The sequence below is a fragment of the Opisthocomus hoazin genome, chromosome 7 (assembly GCF_030867145.1).
Source record: "Opisthocomus hoazin isolate bOpiHoa1 chromosome 7, bOpiHoa1.hap1, whole genome shotgun sequence".
Classification (NCBI taxonomy): Eukaryota; Metazoa; Chordata; class Aves; order Opisthocomiformes; family Opisthocomidae; genus Opisthocomus; species Opisthocomus hoazin.
The window spans coordinates 2,202,191-2,217,022 of record NC_134420.1 but is presented as its reverse complement, the minus strand read 5'-3'; the positions used below and the strand labels follow the sequence as shown (position 1 = coordinate 2,217,022).

General features: G+C 71.0%; 3 protein-coding genes across 5 annotated transcripts; 1 reads left to right on the top strand and 2 right to left on the bottom strand.

Annotated features, from left to right (window-relative positions):
* The first annotated feature begins 97 nt into the window (after window positions 1-97).
* RPS6KB2 (ribosomal protein S6 kinase B2) lies at window positions 98-4,153 on the top strand. 3 transcript variants are annotated; one of them, XM_075426828.1, is made up of 15 exons: window positions 98-183; window positions 1,502-1,536; window positions 1,609-1,729; window positions 1,806-1,874; window positions 1,976-2,123; window positions 2,200-2,257; window positions 2,359-2,459; window positions 2,548-2,638; window positions 2,735-2,825; window positions 2,942-3,049; window positions 3,161-3,223; window positions 3,294-3,371; window positions 3,453-3,560; window positions 3,649-3,761; window positions 3,966-4,149. In XM_075426828.1, the coding sequence occupies exons 1-15, from the start codon at window positions 112-114 to the stop codon at window positions 4,132-4,134; spliced, it is 1,425 nt and encodes a 474-aa protein (XP_075282943.1). In that variant the 5' UTR covers window positions 98-111; the 3' UTR covers window positions 4,135-4,149. The 3 variants fall into 3 exon arrangements, with proteins under 3 accessions (XP_075282943.1, XP_075282941.1, XP_075282942.1); XM_075426826.1 differs by lacking the exon at window positions 98-183 and having other exon boundaries at window positions 576-1,536; window positions 3,456-3,560; window positions 3,966-4,153; XM_075426827.1 differs by lacking the exons at window positions 98-183; window positions 3,161-3,223 and having other exon boundaries at window positions 576-1,536; window positions 3,966-4,152.
* A 979-nt stretch (window positions 4,154-5,132) lies between these two features.
* PTPRCAP (protein tyrosine phosphatase receptor type C associated protein) lies at window positions 5,133-6,576 on the bottom strand. Its single transcript, XM_075426539.1, is given in 3 exon segments — window positions 5,133-5,759; window positions 5,761-5,859; window positions 6,533-6,576. Coding segments are annotated over 3 exon segments (612 nt in total). The 5' UTR covers window positions 6,536-6,576; the 3' UTR covers window positions 5,133-5,249.
* A 948-nt stretch (window positions 6,577-7,524) lies between these two features.
* On the bottom strand, window positions 7,525-12,988 carry CORO1B (coronin 1B). The gene is given in 12 exon segments (XM_075425545.1): window positions 7,525-7,745; window positions 8,588-8,881; window positions 9,803-9,860; window positions 9,942-10,087; window positions 10,161-10,265; window positions 10,360-10,479; window positions 10,665-10,688; window positions 10,690-10,847; window positions 10,933-11,062; window positions 11,147-11,269; window positions 11,343-11,545; window positions 12,918-12,988. Coding segments are annotated over 11 exon segments (1,485 nt in total). The 5' UTR covers window positions 11,544-11,545; window positions 12,918-12,988; the 3' UTR covers window positions 7,525-7,619.
* Window positions 12,989-14,832: the final 1,844 nt, after the last annotated feature.

Genomic DNA, 14,832 nt, shown 5'->3' with positions numbered 1-14,832 from the left:
CCCCCCTCCCACGGTGACGTCGGGGAGGGGCGGGGCCAGCGGGCGAGGGGCGGGGCTGGCGGGGCGGGTCCCGCGGGGCGGGGCCAGCGGGGGTCCCGGGGCGGCGGCGTCATGGCGGGGGTGTTCGACATCGACCTGGAGACTGAGGAGGGCAGCGACGGCGACGAGCCCGAGCTGGGAGCCGTGAGCCGCCACCGGGGGGGGGACCGGGACCGGGACCGGCACCGGCACCGGCACCGGGAGCGGCCGGGGCGGGGAGCGGGGACCGCCCGGGCACGGGGGGCACCGGGAGCGCAGGGACGGGGACACCGGGATCGGCTGGGGACGGGGACCGGGACGGGATGAGCGGCACCGAGACCCGGTGGGGACGGGGGGACCGGGGACAGCGCGGGGGGGGAGATGCACCGGGACCCGCACGGTGCTGGGGACGGCGGGACGGGGCGCGGGGGTCGTGCCGGTGGCGGGGTGAGGGGCAGCCGGGCTGCCCGGGGGGCCGGGCGCAGGGAGGCTCCCGCTGGGCAGGGCCCGGCCCCGGCCCCGAAAACATCCGGCCGGGCCGGTGCGGGGAGCTGGCCCCGCGCTGCCGGGGCTGGGCCCTGCCTGCTGCGGGCGCGCTGCCAGCTGCGGGCTCCCTGCCCGCTCCCTGCCTGCTGCGGGTACCCTGCCTGCACCCTGCCTGCTGCCTGCCTGCTGCGGGCATCCTGCCTGCACCCTGCCCGCCCCCTGCCCGCTCCTTGCCTGCTGCGGGCACCCTGCCCGCTCCCTGCCCGCTCCCTGCCTGCACCCTGCCTGCTCCCTGCCTGCTGCGGGCATCCTGCCTGCACCCTGCCCGCCCCCTGCCCGCTCCCTGCCCGCTCCTTGCCTGCTGCGGGCACCCTGCCCGCTCCCTGCCCGCTCCCTGCCTGCTGCGGGCATCCTGCCCGCTCCCTGCCTGCTCCCTGCCCGCTCCCTGCCTGCTGCGGGCACCCTGCCCGCTCCCTGCCCTCTCCCTGCCTGCTCCCTGCCTGCTGCGGGCACCCTGCCCGCTCCCTGCCCGCTCCCTGCCTGCACCCTGCCTGCTGCCTGCCTGCTGCGGGCATCCTGCCTGCACCCTGCCCGCTCCCTGCCCGCTCCTTGCCTGCTGCGGGCACCCTCTCCCTGCCCGCTCCTTGCCTGCTGCGGGCACCCTGCCCGCTCCCTGCCCGCTCCTTGCCTGCTGCGGGCATCCTGCCCGCTCCCTGCCCGCTCCCTGCCTGCTACGGGCACCCTGCCCGCCCTCTGCCCGACCCCTACCCGCTCCCTGTCCGCTGCCCGCCCCCTGCCCGCCCCCTGCCCGCTCCCTGCCCGCTCCCCGCCCCCTGCCCGCCCCCTGCCCGGTCCCTGCCCGCTCCCTGCCTGCTCCCTGCCTGCTCCCTGCCTGCTTGTCCTGGGTCCCCTGCCTGCCCTGGGCACCCTGCCTGCTGCCAGCCCCCCGCCCGCCACAGCCCCCTACCCGCCGCCGACCGTGGGTTCCCTCCCGCAGGAGATGGAGCTGGAGCCCCGGGGGAGCGGCCTGGAGTAAGTGGGGGGCAGGCGGGGGGGGCGGGGGGGGGCAGGGGGTCCGTCCCCGCTCACCCCCCCCTCCCGCAGGCCGGCGGGGCACTGCGAGGAGATCGAGATCTCGGAGAGCAGCGTGGACAACGGCCCCGAGCACATCGGGCCCCACTGCTTCGAGCTGCTGCGTGTCCTGGGCAAGGGCGGCTACGGCAAGGTGGGGGGGCACGGGGGGGGCTTTGGGGGTGCTGGGTGGGGGGGGGATCCCCAACCACCCGCCCCGTCCTTCCAAGGTGTTCCAGGTCCGCAAAGTGCAGGGCACCAACACGGGGAAGATCTTCGCCATGAAGGTCCTGAAGAAGGTTCGAGACACCCCAGCCCCCCCTGACCCCCCACCGGGAAGCCCCCCCCACACTTTTACCACCTCCCCCCCCCCACTTTTACCACCTCCCCCCCCCCCCAGGCCAAGATCGCCTGCAACGCCAAGGACACGGCGCACACCCGCGCCGAGAGGAACATCTTGGAGGCCGTCAAGCACCCCTTCATCGTCGACCTCATCTACGCCTTCCAGACGGGCGGCAAGCTCTACCTCATCCTGGAGTGCCTCAGCGGTCCGGGGGGGGGCCCGGGGGGGGGTTCGGGGGGGGCGGGGGGCTCAGGGGGGGCTCACTTGGGGTCTCTTTGCAGGTGGAGAGCTCTTCATGCAGCTGGAAAGGGAGGGGATCTTCCTGGAGGATACCGCTTGGTAGGGATGCGGGGGGGGTGGGTCGGGGGGTCGGGGGGGGGACAGGGGACACCAGTGTCACTCACAGTGTGTGTCCCCCCCCCGGCCCTGTCGCTCCCCAGTTTCTACCTGAGCGAGATCACGCTGGCGCTGGGCCACCTCCACTCCCACGGCATCATCTACCGCGACCTCAAGCCGGAGAACATCATGCTCAACAGCCAAGGTGGGCTTTTGGGGGGGGGGGTTTGGGGGCGACGGGGGGTCGGCGCAGTCCCCGGGGACCCCCCCCTCACCCCCCCAATGTCCCCCAGGCCACATCAAGCTGACGGACTTCGGGCTGTGCAAGGAGTCGATCCACGACGGGGCCGTCACCCACACCTTCTGCGGCACCATCGAGTACATGTGAGGCGGGCGCGGGGTTTGGGGGGGGGGGGGGACGACGACACCTCCCCCACCCCCTGCTTAGGGGTGTCCCCCCCCCAATCCCCCCCTTCCCAGGGCCCCCGAGATCCTGGTGCGCAGCGGGCACAACCGGGCAGTGGACTGGTGGAGCCTGGGCGCCCTGATGTACGACATGCTCACAGGATCGGCAAGTCCCCCGGGGGGGGGGGTTGTGGGGGGAGGGGGCTGTGGGGTGGGGGGGACACCCCCCCGGGGTGATGCCGAGCCTTCCTCGCCCGCCCGGCTCTTCCTCGCCTCTCGCAGCCGCCCTTCACCGCTGAGAACCGCAAGAAGACCATCGAGAAGATCCTCCGGGGCAAGCTGGTGCTGCCGCCCTACCTGACGCCCGACGCCCGCGACCTGCTCAAGAAGGTGACCCCCGCCTTGTTTACGTAGGTCCTACCAAAACACCTGCCCCCCCCCTCCTCCCCCCCCGCGACCCCCCCGCCACCATGCCCCGCTCCATCCCCGTTTCTCCTCCAGTTCCTGAAGAGGAACCCCAACCAGCGGGTTGGGGGGGGCCCGGGCGACGCGGCCGACGTGCAGGTGGGTGGGGGGGGGGGGTGGGTGCCTTGCGGACCCCCCCCCACCCCACCCAACACCCCGCTGCCCGCAGAAGCAGCCGTTCTTCCGCCACGTCAACTGGGAGGACCTGCTGGCCCGCAGGCTGGACCCCCCCTTCAAACCCTGCCTGGTACGGCGTGGGCGGGGGGGTGGGATGGGGGGAGCGGGGTGCGGGGTGGGGGCACCCACCGCCCTGTCGCCCCCCCCGCAGCAGTCGGAGGAGGACGTCAGCCAGTTCGACACCCGCTTCACCCGCCAGACGCCCGTCGACAGCCCCGACGACGCCGCCATCAGCGAGAGCGCCAACCAGGCCTTCCTGGTATGGGGGGGGGACAGGGGACGGGGACCCCCACCCTCCGGTGGGATTGGGGACCCCCTGACCCCCCCCCCCCCCCCCCCACCTGCAGGGCTTCACCTACGTGGCCCCCTCGGTGCTGGAGAGCATCAAGGAGGGGTTCTCCTTCCAGCCCAAGGTGCGCTCCCCCCGCCGCCTCAACAGCAGCCCCCGCACCCCCGTCAGGTACCGGGGGGGGCTGGGGGGGGGTGGGATGGGGACATCGGGGTGAGCACCACAGGGTGGCGGGGGGACAGGAAGGGGGGTGCTGGTGGTGCAGTGGGGGGTCAGGGAGGATGGGAGGGGCTCTGTGGGCAGGGGGAGCCCCTCTCACCCCCCCTCACCCTCCCTCACCTCCCCTCACCCCCCCTCTCCATTCCCCCCCCCCAGCCCCGTGAAGTTCTCCCCCTTCGAAGTTTTCAAGCCGGGGCCATCGGGGGAGCCAATGGAGGTGGGGGCCAGCCTGCCCCCCCACGCCGAGGGCACGGCCCCCCTGCCCATCAAGACCCCCGTGGGTGCCAAGAAGCAGAAGGGGGGCCGGGGGCGGGTGCCCAGGTAGGGGTGGGGGCGGGGGCGAAGGGGGACACGACCCGGGGGGAGGATGCCGGGTGCTGGTGGCGGAGGGGCCCGGTCCCGCCCCCCGCTGTGGGGTTTGGGGGGGGGGGGGGGGGAGCGGTGAACCCCCACGATGCTGCTTGGACTGCCGCAGGCACAGCCCCCCCCCCCAGCACGGCCCCCTGCCCACCCATTGCTTTGCCAAGTGGGGCTGGGGGAGCGGGGCCACCCCCCCGGGTTGTGGGGTCCCCCTGGGGTGTGGGGTCCCCCCTCGGGGTGTGGGGTCCCCCCCGGGGCAGGTGCGGGGCCCGGCCGCTGGGCATGTGCCAATTAAAGGACTTGATGAGGCTGTGGTGGTCCTGTGCTGATGGGGGGTCCTGGGGGGGGGACCCCCTGCACGATGCCCCGCCCCTTCTCTCAGGCCACGCCCTTTTATCAGGCTCGTCCCCTTCCCCAGCCTCCACCCCTTCCCCCAGGAACTTTGCCTTTCCTTGTGCCACACCCTTTCGCTTGGGCCCACCCCTTTATCAGGCTCCACCCCTTCCCCAGGCTCCACCCCTTACCCAGGACCTTTGCACCACACCCTTTCTCTTGGCTCCACCCCTTTATTAGGCCCCGCCCGAGGCTCCGCCCCTTCCACCAGGACCTTTGCCTTTCTGCATACCACAACCTTTCCCTTGGCCCCACCCCTTTATCAGGCCCCGCCCCTTCCCCAGGCCCCGCCCCTTCCCCAGGACCTTTGCCTTTCCCTTGGCCCCACCCCTTTATCAGGCTCCACCCCTTCCCCAGGACATTTGCCTTTCCCTTGGCCCCACCCCTTTATCAGGCCCCGCCCCTTCCCCAGGCTCCACCCCTTCCCCAGGACCTCTGCCTTCCCCGTGCCCCACCCTTTCCCCTGGCCCCACCCATTTTCCCCGAGCCACGCCCCCTCCAGCCCCCTCAACCTGGCAGTCGTTGACGGGCAGAGCTGCTTTTTATTTAGTTAATTTTTTTAATTGATCGAGGTACGGAGCCTCTGCAGGGGGTGAGCAGACAGCTGGGGGGGGGGGGGGGTGTGTGTGTGTGTGTCAGGTTGGTGACGTCACGGGGTGGCGATGACATCACGCGGCGGTGACGGCGTCACAGGGCGGTGACGTGGGGCCGCGCATCCCCCCAGGTCGCCGTCCCCGAGAAGGCGTGGAGGTCGCTGAGCAGGGCCCCGGTGCTGCCCCCTGCCACCTGCCCCCCGCCCGGGGGGCTCTCCCGCGCCGCCTCCTCTTCCTCCTCCTCATCCTCCTCCTCCTCCTTCTGCTTCTCCTCATCCTCATCCTCCTGCTTCTCCTCCGCCTCATCCTCCTCCTTCTGCTTCTCCTCTTCCTCCTCCTCCTCCTCCTCCTCGGGCCGCCGGTGGTCCCGGCTCCACGGCATCAGCTCTTCCTCCTCGTGCCAGGGGGCCGCCGCCACGTCCCCATCGTCCCCGTCCCCGGGGTCCCCGCGTCCCCGCAGCCGGTGCCAGCGTCCCCGCAGCAGCTCCAGCGCCCGCCGGCTCCAGGGCCGGGGGTGGTAGCGGCCGGCCGAGAGGCGGCAAAGATGGTGCCAGGCGAGGGCCAGCCCCACGGCCAGGCAGAGCAGGACCCCCAGCAGTGCCCCCCACCGCCCGGTCGTTGCGGGTCCCCGCCGGTTCCCCCGCCGCCGCCAGCCCGGCCCACGCCAGCAGCGCCGGTACCGGCGGGCATCGCCGCGCTCCAGCCTGCGGGCGAGGGTCTCGGGGTCACCGCCATGTGCCCGGCACCCGGCTTGGCTCGTCCCGGACCTGGGGCAGCCGCCCCGGCCCGGAAAGTGGGGTACGGCCCGGGCATGGGGGCGGAGGGGGGGGGGGGGGCGGGGGGCTGCCCCGTGACGGGAAGCCGCGGGCGGCTCGGCGGGTGCCGCGGCACCTGCGGGTGCTGGTGGGGAGGAGCTGGGTCCCGCCACCCCCACATGGCTCTCCCACCCTTCCCACAGCATTTCCCCCCCCCCCCCGCCATGGCTCCGGGCACCCCCCCCAGCCCTGCACCCACAGCGTCCACCCCGGCGCCCCCAGCCCCCAACTTGCCCCCCAACCCCACCACTCTACTCTGACCTCCCCCCCCCGCCCCTCCCAGCTCCAGCACCACCAGGCTTTGCTCCCCCCTCCCCCCCCCCCCCAGCCCCGCTGTGGGAGGGGGATCTCCCCCAGGGACCCACCACTGCTGTCCCCCCCCCCTTCCGCCTCGGGGAGCCAGGCGTGAATGAAGCACAACCAGATTTAGAAGGGGAAACTGAGGCTGGAGAAGGTTCTGCCCCCCCTCCTCCACCCCCCCAGCTCACTCCCGTTCTGGGGGGTGCCCCCCCCAAGTCCCAGCCCCCCCTTTTCCCATCCTGCCTGCTTTCGGGGTGCTCACCATCAGCAGGTGCTGCCGGAGCGGGTCCTGGTGCAGCCGTGCTGGGGGGGGGGCCCCCGGCGCTTCCTGCCCCCGCGCAGCGGATGTGGAGTGCGGGGGGAGGCGAGGTGCTGTGCATGGCCCCCCCCCCCCACGCCTACCTGAAATGCACCCGAGGGCCCTGGAAACCCGGGGTGCTGCCGGCTGTGGGGACCCACTCTGATCCCCCCCAGCCCTGGGACCACCGACCCCCAACCACTGTCGGGCCTGGCTCTCCGGGGTCACCGACCCCGCTGGGGACACCGAGGGTGGCCCCCCCAGAGCAGAGTGATGGGACACACGCGTACACGGGTCCCCTCTGGGGAGGGGTGGCCGCACACACAAGCCGTCCCCCCTGGGGTGCAAGCCACCCCCGCCGCGTCCCCCAGTTTCCTGCCCGAGGCGGGCGAGCTCACGCCCGTGACCGCTGCACCTTCCTGTCCCCCCCCCCCCGTTCCCCCCTGCAGCCTTCAGCGCTCCCTGCCCCCACTACGAGCCCCCCAAACCCAGAACCCCCCCCCCCAAGGGTACCCCCACCCCAGACCCCCGCCTCACCCAGCGCTTTTCTTATAAAGTCCTTTATTTGGAGCGAAAATATAGTTTTTAACCCTGCACTGTAAGGATGACAAGGAGGGGAGGGGGAGGAAGCCCCCAAAATATAGGGGGGGACAATATTCCACAGTTTGGGGGGGGGGGCTGTCCTGCCCCATGGGAAGGGGGGAAGACCCCACCCCCCCGGGGATGGGGGGTGCAGGGGGTAGTGTTTGATCCCAGGAGCAGCCCCCAGCCCGAGGACACGGCAGGGGACGAGGAGTGGTCCATGATTTGGGGAGGGGGGGGGGGGGGGGCGAGGAGTGGTCCATGATTTGGGGGGGGGTGCAGCACCCAGTAAGGCAATGGGGGTGATGGGGGGAGCTGCCAGAGGGGCGGCCCAGCCCTCTGATGGGAGATGGACCCAGCTTGGGGGGGGGGACAGGACCCTGGGGGGGGGGGTGGGAGGGCTCGGGGTGCCCTGGGGCGCAGGCGTGGTCCCTGGCAGGCGGGGGGGGTTTGGGGGGGGTGCCCCCCCCTAGACGTGGCCGTTCTCCAGGCGGCTGAGCTGCTCCTCCAGGCGGGCGATGCGCTGGCCCTGCTCGGCCACCAGCGTCCGCAGCGTGGCCACCTCCTGCAGCACCTCCGCCAGCCGCCCGCCGCCCTGCGTCGCCCCGTCAGGCCGCGCCCACCGCCGCCAGGCCACGCCCACCGCCCTGGCCACGCCCACCCAGACCACACCCCACCACATCCCCTCCGCCCATTCCAGCCTGCCCCCACAAGCCCCGCCCAACCTTAGACCCCATCGCAACCCCGCCCCAGCACGGCCACGCCCACTGCCAACGGCCCCGCCCACCTCCCCAGCCTGGGCCCACCGCCACGCCCACTCCAAAGGCCCCCGCCCATTGGCCCAGCCTGTCCCCATCCTGCAGACCCGCCCACTCCATAGCCACACCCCCAGAGACCACACCCACTCCACAGCCCCGCCGCCAGAGACCACACCCACTCCATAGCCCCGCCCAAGAGTCCCTACCCACTCCATAACCCCGCCCCCAGAGACACCACCCACTCCATAGCTCCACCCCAGAGACCACACCCACTCCAGAGTCCCCACCCACTCCAGACCCCCACCCCAGACCCCACCCATTACATAGCCCTGCCCCCAGAGACCACACCCACTCCACAGCTCCACCCCCAGAGTCTCCACCCACTCGAGTCCCCACCCACTCCAGAGCCCCACCCCAGACCCCACCCATTACATAGCCCTGCCCCCAGAGACCACACCCACTCCATACCCCACCCTGAGTCCCCACCCACTCGAGTCCCCACCCACTCCATAGCCCCACCCACTCCATAGCCCTGCCCCCAGAGTCCCCACCCACTCCATAGCCCCACCCACTCCATAGCCCCGCCCCCAGAGTCCCCACCCACTCCATAGCCCCAGCCTGAGTCTCCACCCACTCCATAGCCCCACCCACTCCATAGCCCCACCCCCCAAGGCCCCACCCCACACCTACCGTGGGTGCAGAGGGGGGCGGTGCCCAGGGCCGGGGGGGCGCTGAGGCGGGTGGGTGTGGGCGTGGCGGTGGGCGTGGCGGTGGGCGTGGCCGGGGGTGTGGCGGCAGCAGCAGGGGCGGGGCGGCGGCTGACCTTGAGGTCGCGCTGCTTGCTGGGGACGTAGGCCTGGCGCAGGGACACCAGGACGGGCCCCGCCGTCTGCCCCGCCACCCACTCCTCCGCCTCCATCGCCGCCTCGGGGCCCGCCGTGTCGGGGTACAGGTCGTCCTGGAACAGGTCCGACTGCCCCCCACCCCCCCCGGGGTCAGAGCGGCGACGGGACCCCCACCCCGGGGACCCCCACCCAGCCCCCGTGTCCTGCCCGGGGACACCCATCAGAGCACCTGGGGAGCCCCCACCCAGCCTGACTGGGGACCCCCACCCAGCCACCATGTCCTGCACAGGGACCTCCACCCAGCCTGACTGGAGACCCCCACATCCAGGCACCGCGTTCTACCCAGGGACCCCCACCCAGCCACCACGTCCTGCTCAGGGACCCCCACCAGCCTGACTGGAGACCCCCACCCAGCCCCCGTGTCCTGCCCGGGGACCCCATGTAGCCCCCACCCAGCCTGACTGGGGACCCCCACCCAGCCACAGTGTCCTGCTCAGGGACCCCACACAGCCCCCACAGGGACCCTCACCCAGGCACCATGGAGACCCCCACCCACCCTGATCAGGGACCCCCACATCTAGCCACTGTGTCCTGCCCAGGGTCCCTACAAAGCCCCCACAGGGACCCCCACCCAGCCACCATATCCTGCCCAGGGACCGTACAAAGTCTCCATTGGGACCCCCACCCAGCCTGATTGGGGACCCCTGCCCAGCCACTGTGTCCTGCCCAGGGACCCTACAAAGCCCCCACAGGGACCCCCACCCAGCCACCGTGTCCTGCTCAGGGACCCCATCCAGCCTGACTGGAGACCCCCACATCCAGGCACCGTGTTCTACCCAGGGACCCCCACCCAGCCACCATGTCCTCCCCAGGGACCCTACAAAGCCCCCACAGGGATCCTCACTCAGGCACTGTGTCCTGCCCACAGGCCCTCACCAGCCTGACTGGGGACCCCCACCCAGCCCCCATGGAGACCCCCACCCAGCCACCTCCCCTCCCCGCCGCCGTGCCCCGCGGGGGGTGTCCCCATCTCCCCCCACCCCACCGACCTTCCTTGGCACCGTCATGATGATGGGCTCACACTTGCGCTCGTGCAGCTTGTAGAACCTGCCCCAGGGGGGGAAAAGTGGGTCACTGGGGGGGGAAATGGGGGTCCCCCCCTGGTCCCCGCCGTGTCCCCGTGCCCACCTGGCGATCTCGCACTTGCTGACGTCCAGCCCGCGCTTGGGCATCCAGCCCATGCCCCGCTGGGGCTCCTTACTGGTGAAGGTGTTGAGAAAATGGATGTAAGGTGGCTCCTCCGTGATCTCGAAGTACCGGATGCTCGAGTCGCCCTGGGGATGCGGCGTTAGCGGGGTGGGGGGGGGTGCGGTGGGCTCGGGGTGGGGGGCACCGCGGGGTCCGTACCTTGCCGCAGACGTAGACCACGTTGGTGTCGGGGTCGTAGAAGGGCAGCAGAGCCCCGTTGCTGGAGTCCAGCTCCTGCAGCCCCATGGGTTCCTCCAGGTTCTCCTGCGGGGGACGGCGCGTCAGCCCCGCGGGGCACCCCGTGGGACCCCCCACCACCCAAGACGTGGTCCCGTGGGACCCTGGGGACGCTCCTCACCACGTCCCACAGGGCCAGCTGCCGCTCGCTCATGCGGCTGAAGCCGGTGGTGAAGATCTTGCCGTCGGCCAAGAAGATGGCTCGCATGGGCCGTGCCCCCTCGTGCGCCCGCTCCTTCTCCTGGGGAGGGCACCGGGGTGGGGTGGGGGGCAGCGGCACCGTCCCAGCACCCCGGGGAGGAGCAGGGAGCAGGGGATGGGGGCACCCAAGTGACATGGGAGCACCAGGAGACGAGGGCAGGGTTGGGGAAGGGGGCGACGAGCAGGGGACAAGGCGCCTTGGGGACACGGGCGAGGGGGACTCACGGCCACCACGGTGCCGCGGCGGGGGGTCGATGACGCGGACGCTCTTGTCCTTGCAGGCGGTGCAGAAGCGGGCGCCGTCGCGGCTCCAGCTGACGCTGTAGATGAGGTCGGGGTGCAGCCCCTCGAGGCGGTACAGCTCCTCCGCCGTCCCCACGTTCCAGATCAGCACCGCGTTGTCACACCCTGGGGCCAGAGCGTGGCACCGGGGGTGGGGGGGTCACCCCGGCCATTGAACCACCCCCCCTGTGACCCCACCCCCACCCCATACCTGCGCTGAGCAGGACGTTGCGGGCGGTGGGGTGCCAGGCGACGATGCCCACCCGCTTGGCGTGCCCCTCCAGCACCGCCACCGGCTCCGTCAGCGGCTGGCTCAGCCCGTGCTCGGGGATCTGCCAGACCTGCCGGGGCGCAGCGGGCGGTGGGCAAACCGCCGAGACCCCCCCCAAGCCCCAAACCCCCTCCCCAAACCCCCCCCAACCCACCATGACGGTGCAGTCCTCGGAGCCGCTGGCGATGACGCGGTCGTCGTGGGGACACCACTCGATGTCGAGGACGGGACCTGTGTGCCCGCACACCGTGGGGTACGACTTATCGATGCGACCCGTCTGGGGACAAAGGGACAAATTTAGCGCTGGCTCACCCCTTTTCCCCACCCCCCCCTGCCACCCCCACCGTCACCTTGTGCAGGGGGAGGACGAGGAAGGCCCCGCCGCCGCTGGCCTCCACGATGATGGCGACGAAGGCCGGGTTGACGGCGCAGAAGGTGCTGTCCCAGGTGACGCGGGAGACGCGGATGTCATCGTAGCACTGCTCCGTCTTCACCGGCTGCCCGAAGACGTGCCGGAATTTGCTCTGCCTCACCACCTTCCGGAACGACATGGCTGCCCCCCGCGCGCCGGCGTCAGCGACACCCCCAAAATATAGGGCAGAGAGAGGGGGAGGTGGCGCCCGGGCTGGGGGCTTTGGGGGGGGGAGGGTGTCCCCCCAGCTATAGGTGATGGGATGCTGAGGGGGGGCTCGTCGCTGTCCCCCGCTCTGGGTAAAGGGCCCCGTGCCCGGCGGGCAAACAGACCCCTCCCTGCCCTGCCCCATGGTGGGGGTTGGGGATGGGGGGGGACCCTCTGGAGGTGGGGATGGGGCTGAGGGTGTCCCCTCGGGGAGAGGGATGGGGACAGGGACTGCCCCATGGGGCCAGGGGACGAGGGGGACGGGGATGGGGACAGGGATGGGGATGGGGACAGGGATGAGGGTGGCCCCGCTGGGTAAGGCAATAGGGACGAGGATGGGGACAGGGATGGGGACAGGGATGGCCCCACTGGGTAAGGGGACAGAGATGGGGATGGGGACAGGGATGGGGGTGGCCCTGCTGGGTAAGGGGACAGGGACGGGAATGGTGACAGGGATGGGGACAGAAATGGGGACAGGGATGGCCCCACTGGGTAAGGGGACAGGGATGGGGATGGGGACAAGGATGGGGACAGGGATGAGGGTGGCCCCGCTGGGTAAGGGGACAGGGACGGGAATGGGGACAGGGATGGGGACAGAAATGGGGACAGGGATGGCCCCACTGGGTAAGGGGACAGGGATGGGGACAAAAATGGGGACAGAAATGGGGACAGGGATGGGGACGAGGATGGCCCCTCTGGGTAAGGGGACAGAAATGGGGATGGGGACAGGGATAAGGGTGGCCCCGCTGGGTAAGGGGACAGGGATGAGGACGGGGACAGGGATGGGGACAGAAATGGGGACAGCGATGGCCCCGCTGGGTAAGGGGACAGGGACGAGGATGGGGACAGGGATGGCCCCACTGGGTAAGGGGACAGGGACGAGGATGGGGACAGGGATGGCCCCACTGGGTAAGGGGACAGGGACGAGGATGGGGACAGGGATGGGGACAGGGATGGCCCCACTGGGTAAGGGGACAGGGACGAGGATGGGGACAGGGATGGGGGTGGCCCCGCCGGGTAAGGCGACAGGGATGGGGACAGGGGTGGGGACAGGGATGGGGACAGGGACGGGGACAGGGATGGCCCCGCTGGGTTGGGGACAGGGCTGGGGGTGTCCCCGCCGGGTCAGGGGAGCGGGCTGGGGCCCGCCAGGAGCGCGGGGCCCGCGCCGGGGGTGCAGGGGACGAGGGGCCGGGGCCGGGCTGTCCCCGGGAAGGAGCGGGGGGACTCGGGGGACAGGGCCGGGCTCCGGGTGGGTCCCCCCAGGTGCCGGGGGGGTGAGGGGGGGTCCCGTCCCCGCACTCACCGGCGGGCGGGGCCGGGGGGGGAGCGGGCGGCGGCGCGCGGGGCCGGCGGCGGGAGTGGGCGGGGACAGGAAGTGACCGGACCGCCCCGCCCCGCGCATGCGCCCCGCCCCCGGGGGCGGGACCGGGAGGCGGGGCCGGGAGGGGAGGGGCGGGGCGCACCGTGCGGGGACATTGGGGACGCCCCCCAGTGGGGACGTTGGGGAACTCCCCCCGTGGGGCAGGGGCCGGGGGGGACACGGCGGGGCATGGGAGACACGGGGGGACCGGGGGGACATGGAGGACACGGGGCGGACACGGGCGGTCACGGGGGCCGTGGGGGGACACGGGGGACAGTGAGACGGGGAACACGAGGGGACGTGGGAGGACATGGGGGATATTGGGGGACAGGGGGGACACGGGGGACAGGGGAGACATGGGGGACAGGGGTGAACACGAGGGAACATGGGGGACAGGGAGGACATGGGGGGATGGGGGGGACACAGGGGACAGGAAGGACACAGGGGGACAGGGAGGACACGGGGGACAAGGGAGGACGGGGGGACACGGGAGGACACGGGACACACGGGGGGACAGGGAGGACACGGGGGGATAGGGGGGGACACGGGGGACAGGGAGGACACAGGGGGACAGGGAGGACACAGGGGACAAGGGAGGACAGGGGGACATGGGAGGACACGGGACACACGGGGGGACAGGGAAGACACAGGGGGACACAGGGAGACAGCCAGCCCCGGGCCACCCCCATGGCCATGCTGGACCGGGATGGCAGCTCATGGAGCTGCCGATGGGGACCCCACGGGTGCCTCGGCCGGCAGGGGGGTGACAATGGCGGTGGGTGGCACTGGGGTGAGGGTGGTGGGTGGCAAGGGGGTGACGGTGGGTGGCACATGGGCAGGGGTAGAGAGTGACAGGGGGGTGACAACGGTGGGTGGCCCAGAGGTGATGGCAGTGGGTGGCCTGGGGGCGACAGCAGTCAGTGGCACAGGTTGATGGCAGTGAGTGGCACAGGGGTGACAAGATGGAGCCCTGGCCCAGGCTGCCCAGGGAGGCTGTGGAGTCTCCTTCTCTGGAGATCTTCAAGCCCCGCCTGGACGCAGTGCTGTGCAGCCTGCTCTGGGTGACCCTGCTTGGGCAGGGGGTGGGGCTGGGTGACCCCAGAGGTCCCTTCCAACCCTGAACGTTCTGGGATTCGGTGATAAGGCTGGAAAAAAAACCCCATAAATTATATACAAATCTATTGGCAACTTGAGATTGATTCTGGAGGCAAAGGAAGCTGCGATTTTATCCGAAACTTTCTGCAAGACAGTTTTCACTTCTGGCATCAATTTCTTGGAAGATACCGAATCTGAGTCCCCTTTCAACAAGGTGAACAGAGGGGACACCTCTGCAGTCCCAAAAGGGGTCGCACCCAATTAATTATTCCTAATAATTCCTGTAAATCACCAAGAGTGGTTGTGGGAACGGTGGTGAAGGAAAAAGTTTCCATCCCGGATCCTTCCAGGGCTGCTCTGCCTGCAGCTTTTCCGGTGCCGTCTGTAACCCAGAGATCTCTGATGACAGTTCCGATTCGGTGGAAGCAGGGAGCAGCGCGTTTTGTGTTCCGGCAGCAGGGAGGATGTCATCCACGTAGTGACAGAAATAAATCTGATTGGAAAAGTGGCCGCGCTTCCAGCGCTGCATCCACGGCTCTCGGGCGAATGGCGGGGCTGTTCGCCGCGCCTCGGGGCAGAACGCGGCGTCGCTGCGCGGGGTTGCTGTTAACTGAAGGCGCAGAAAATGCAAAACGAGCACAATCATCAGGGTGCAAAAAAAAATCGACCCCGGGCCCCAGCAGTGTCCGGTTCGGTGACCGCGGGCGCGGTGGCCGTGCCGCGCCGGAGGGGTTACACAGCTTCACGCTGGAGTTCACCCCGC

What these genes read in the sequence shown, in the direction of transcription:
- RPS6KB2 (XM_075426828.1), top strand. Translation starts at nt 112, where the DNA reads ATGGCGGGGGTGTTCGACATCGACCTGGAGACTGAGGAGGGCAGCGAC. An exon ending in CCATGAAGGTCCTGAAGAAG is followed by an intron (nt 1,875 to 1,975) that starts GTTCGAGACACC and finishes CCCCCCCCCCAG; the next exon opens with GCCAAGATCGCCTGCAACGC. An exon ending in GCGACGCGGCCGACGTGCAG is followed by an intron (nt 3,224 to 3,293) that starts GTGGGTGGGGGG and finishes CGCTGCCCGCAG; the next exon opens with AAGCAGCCGTTCTTCCGCCA.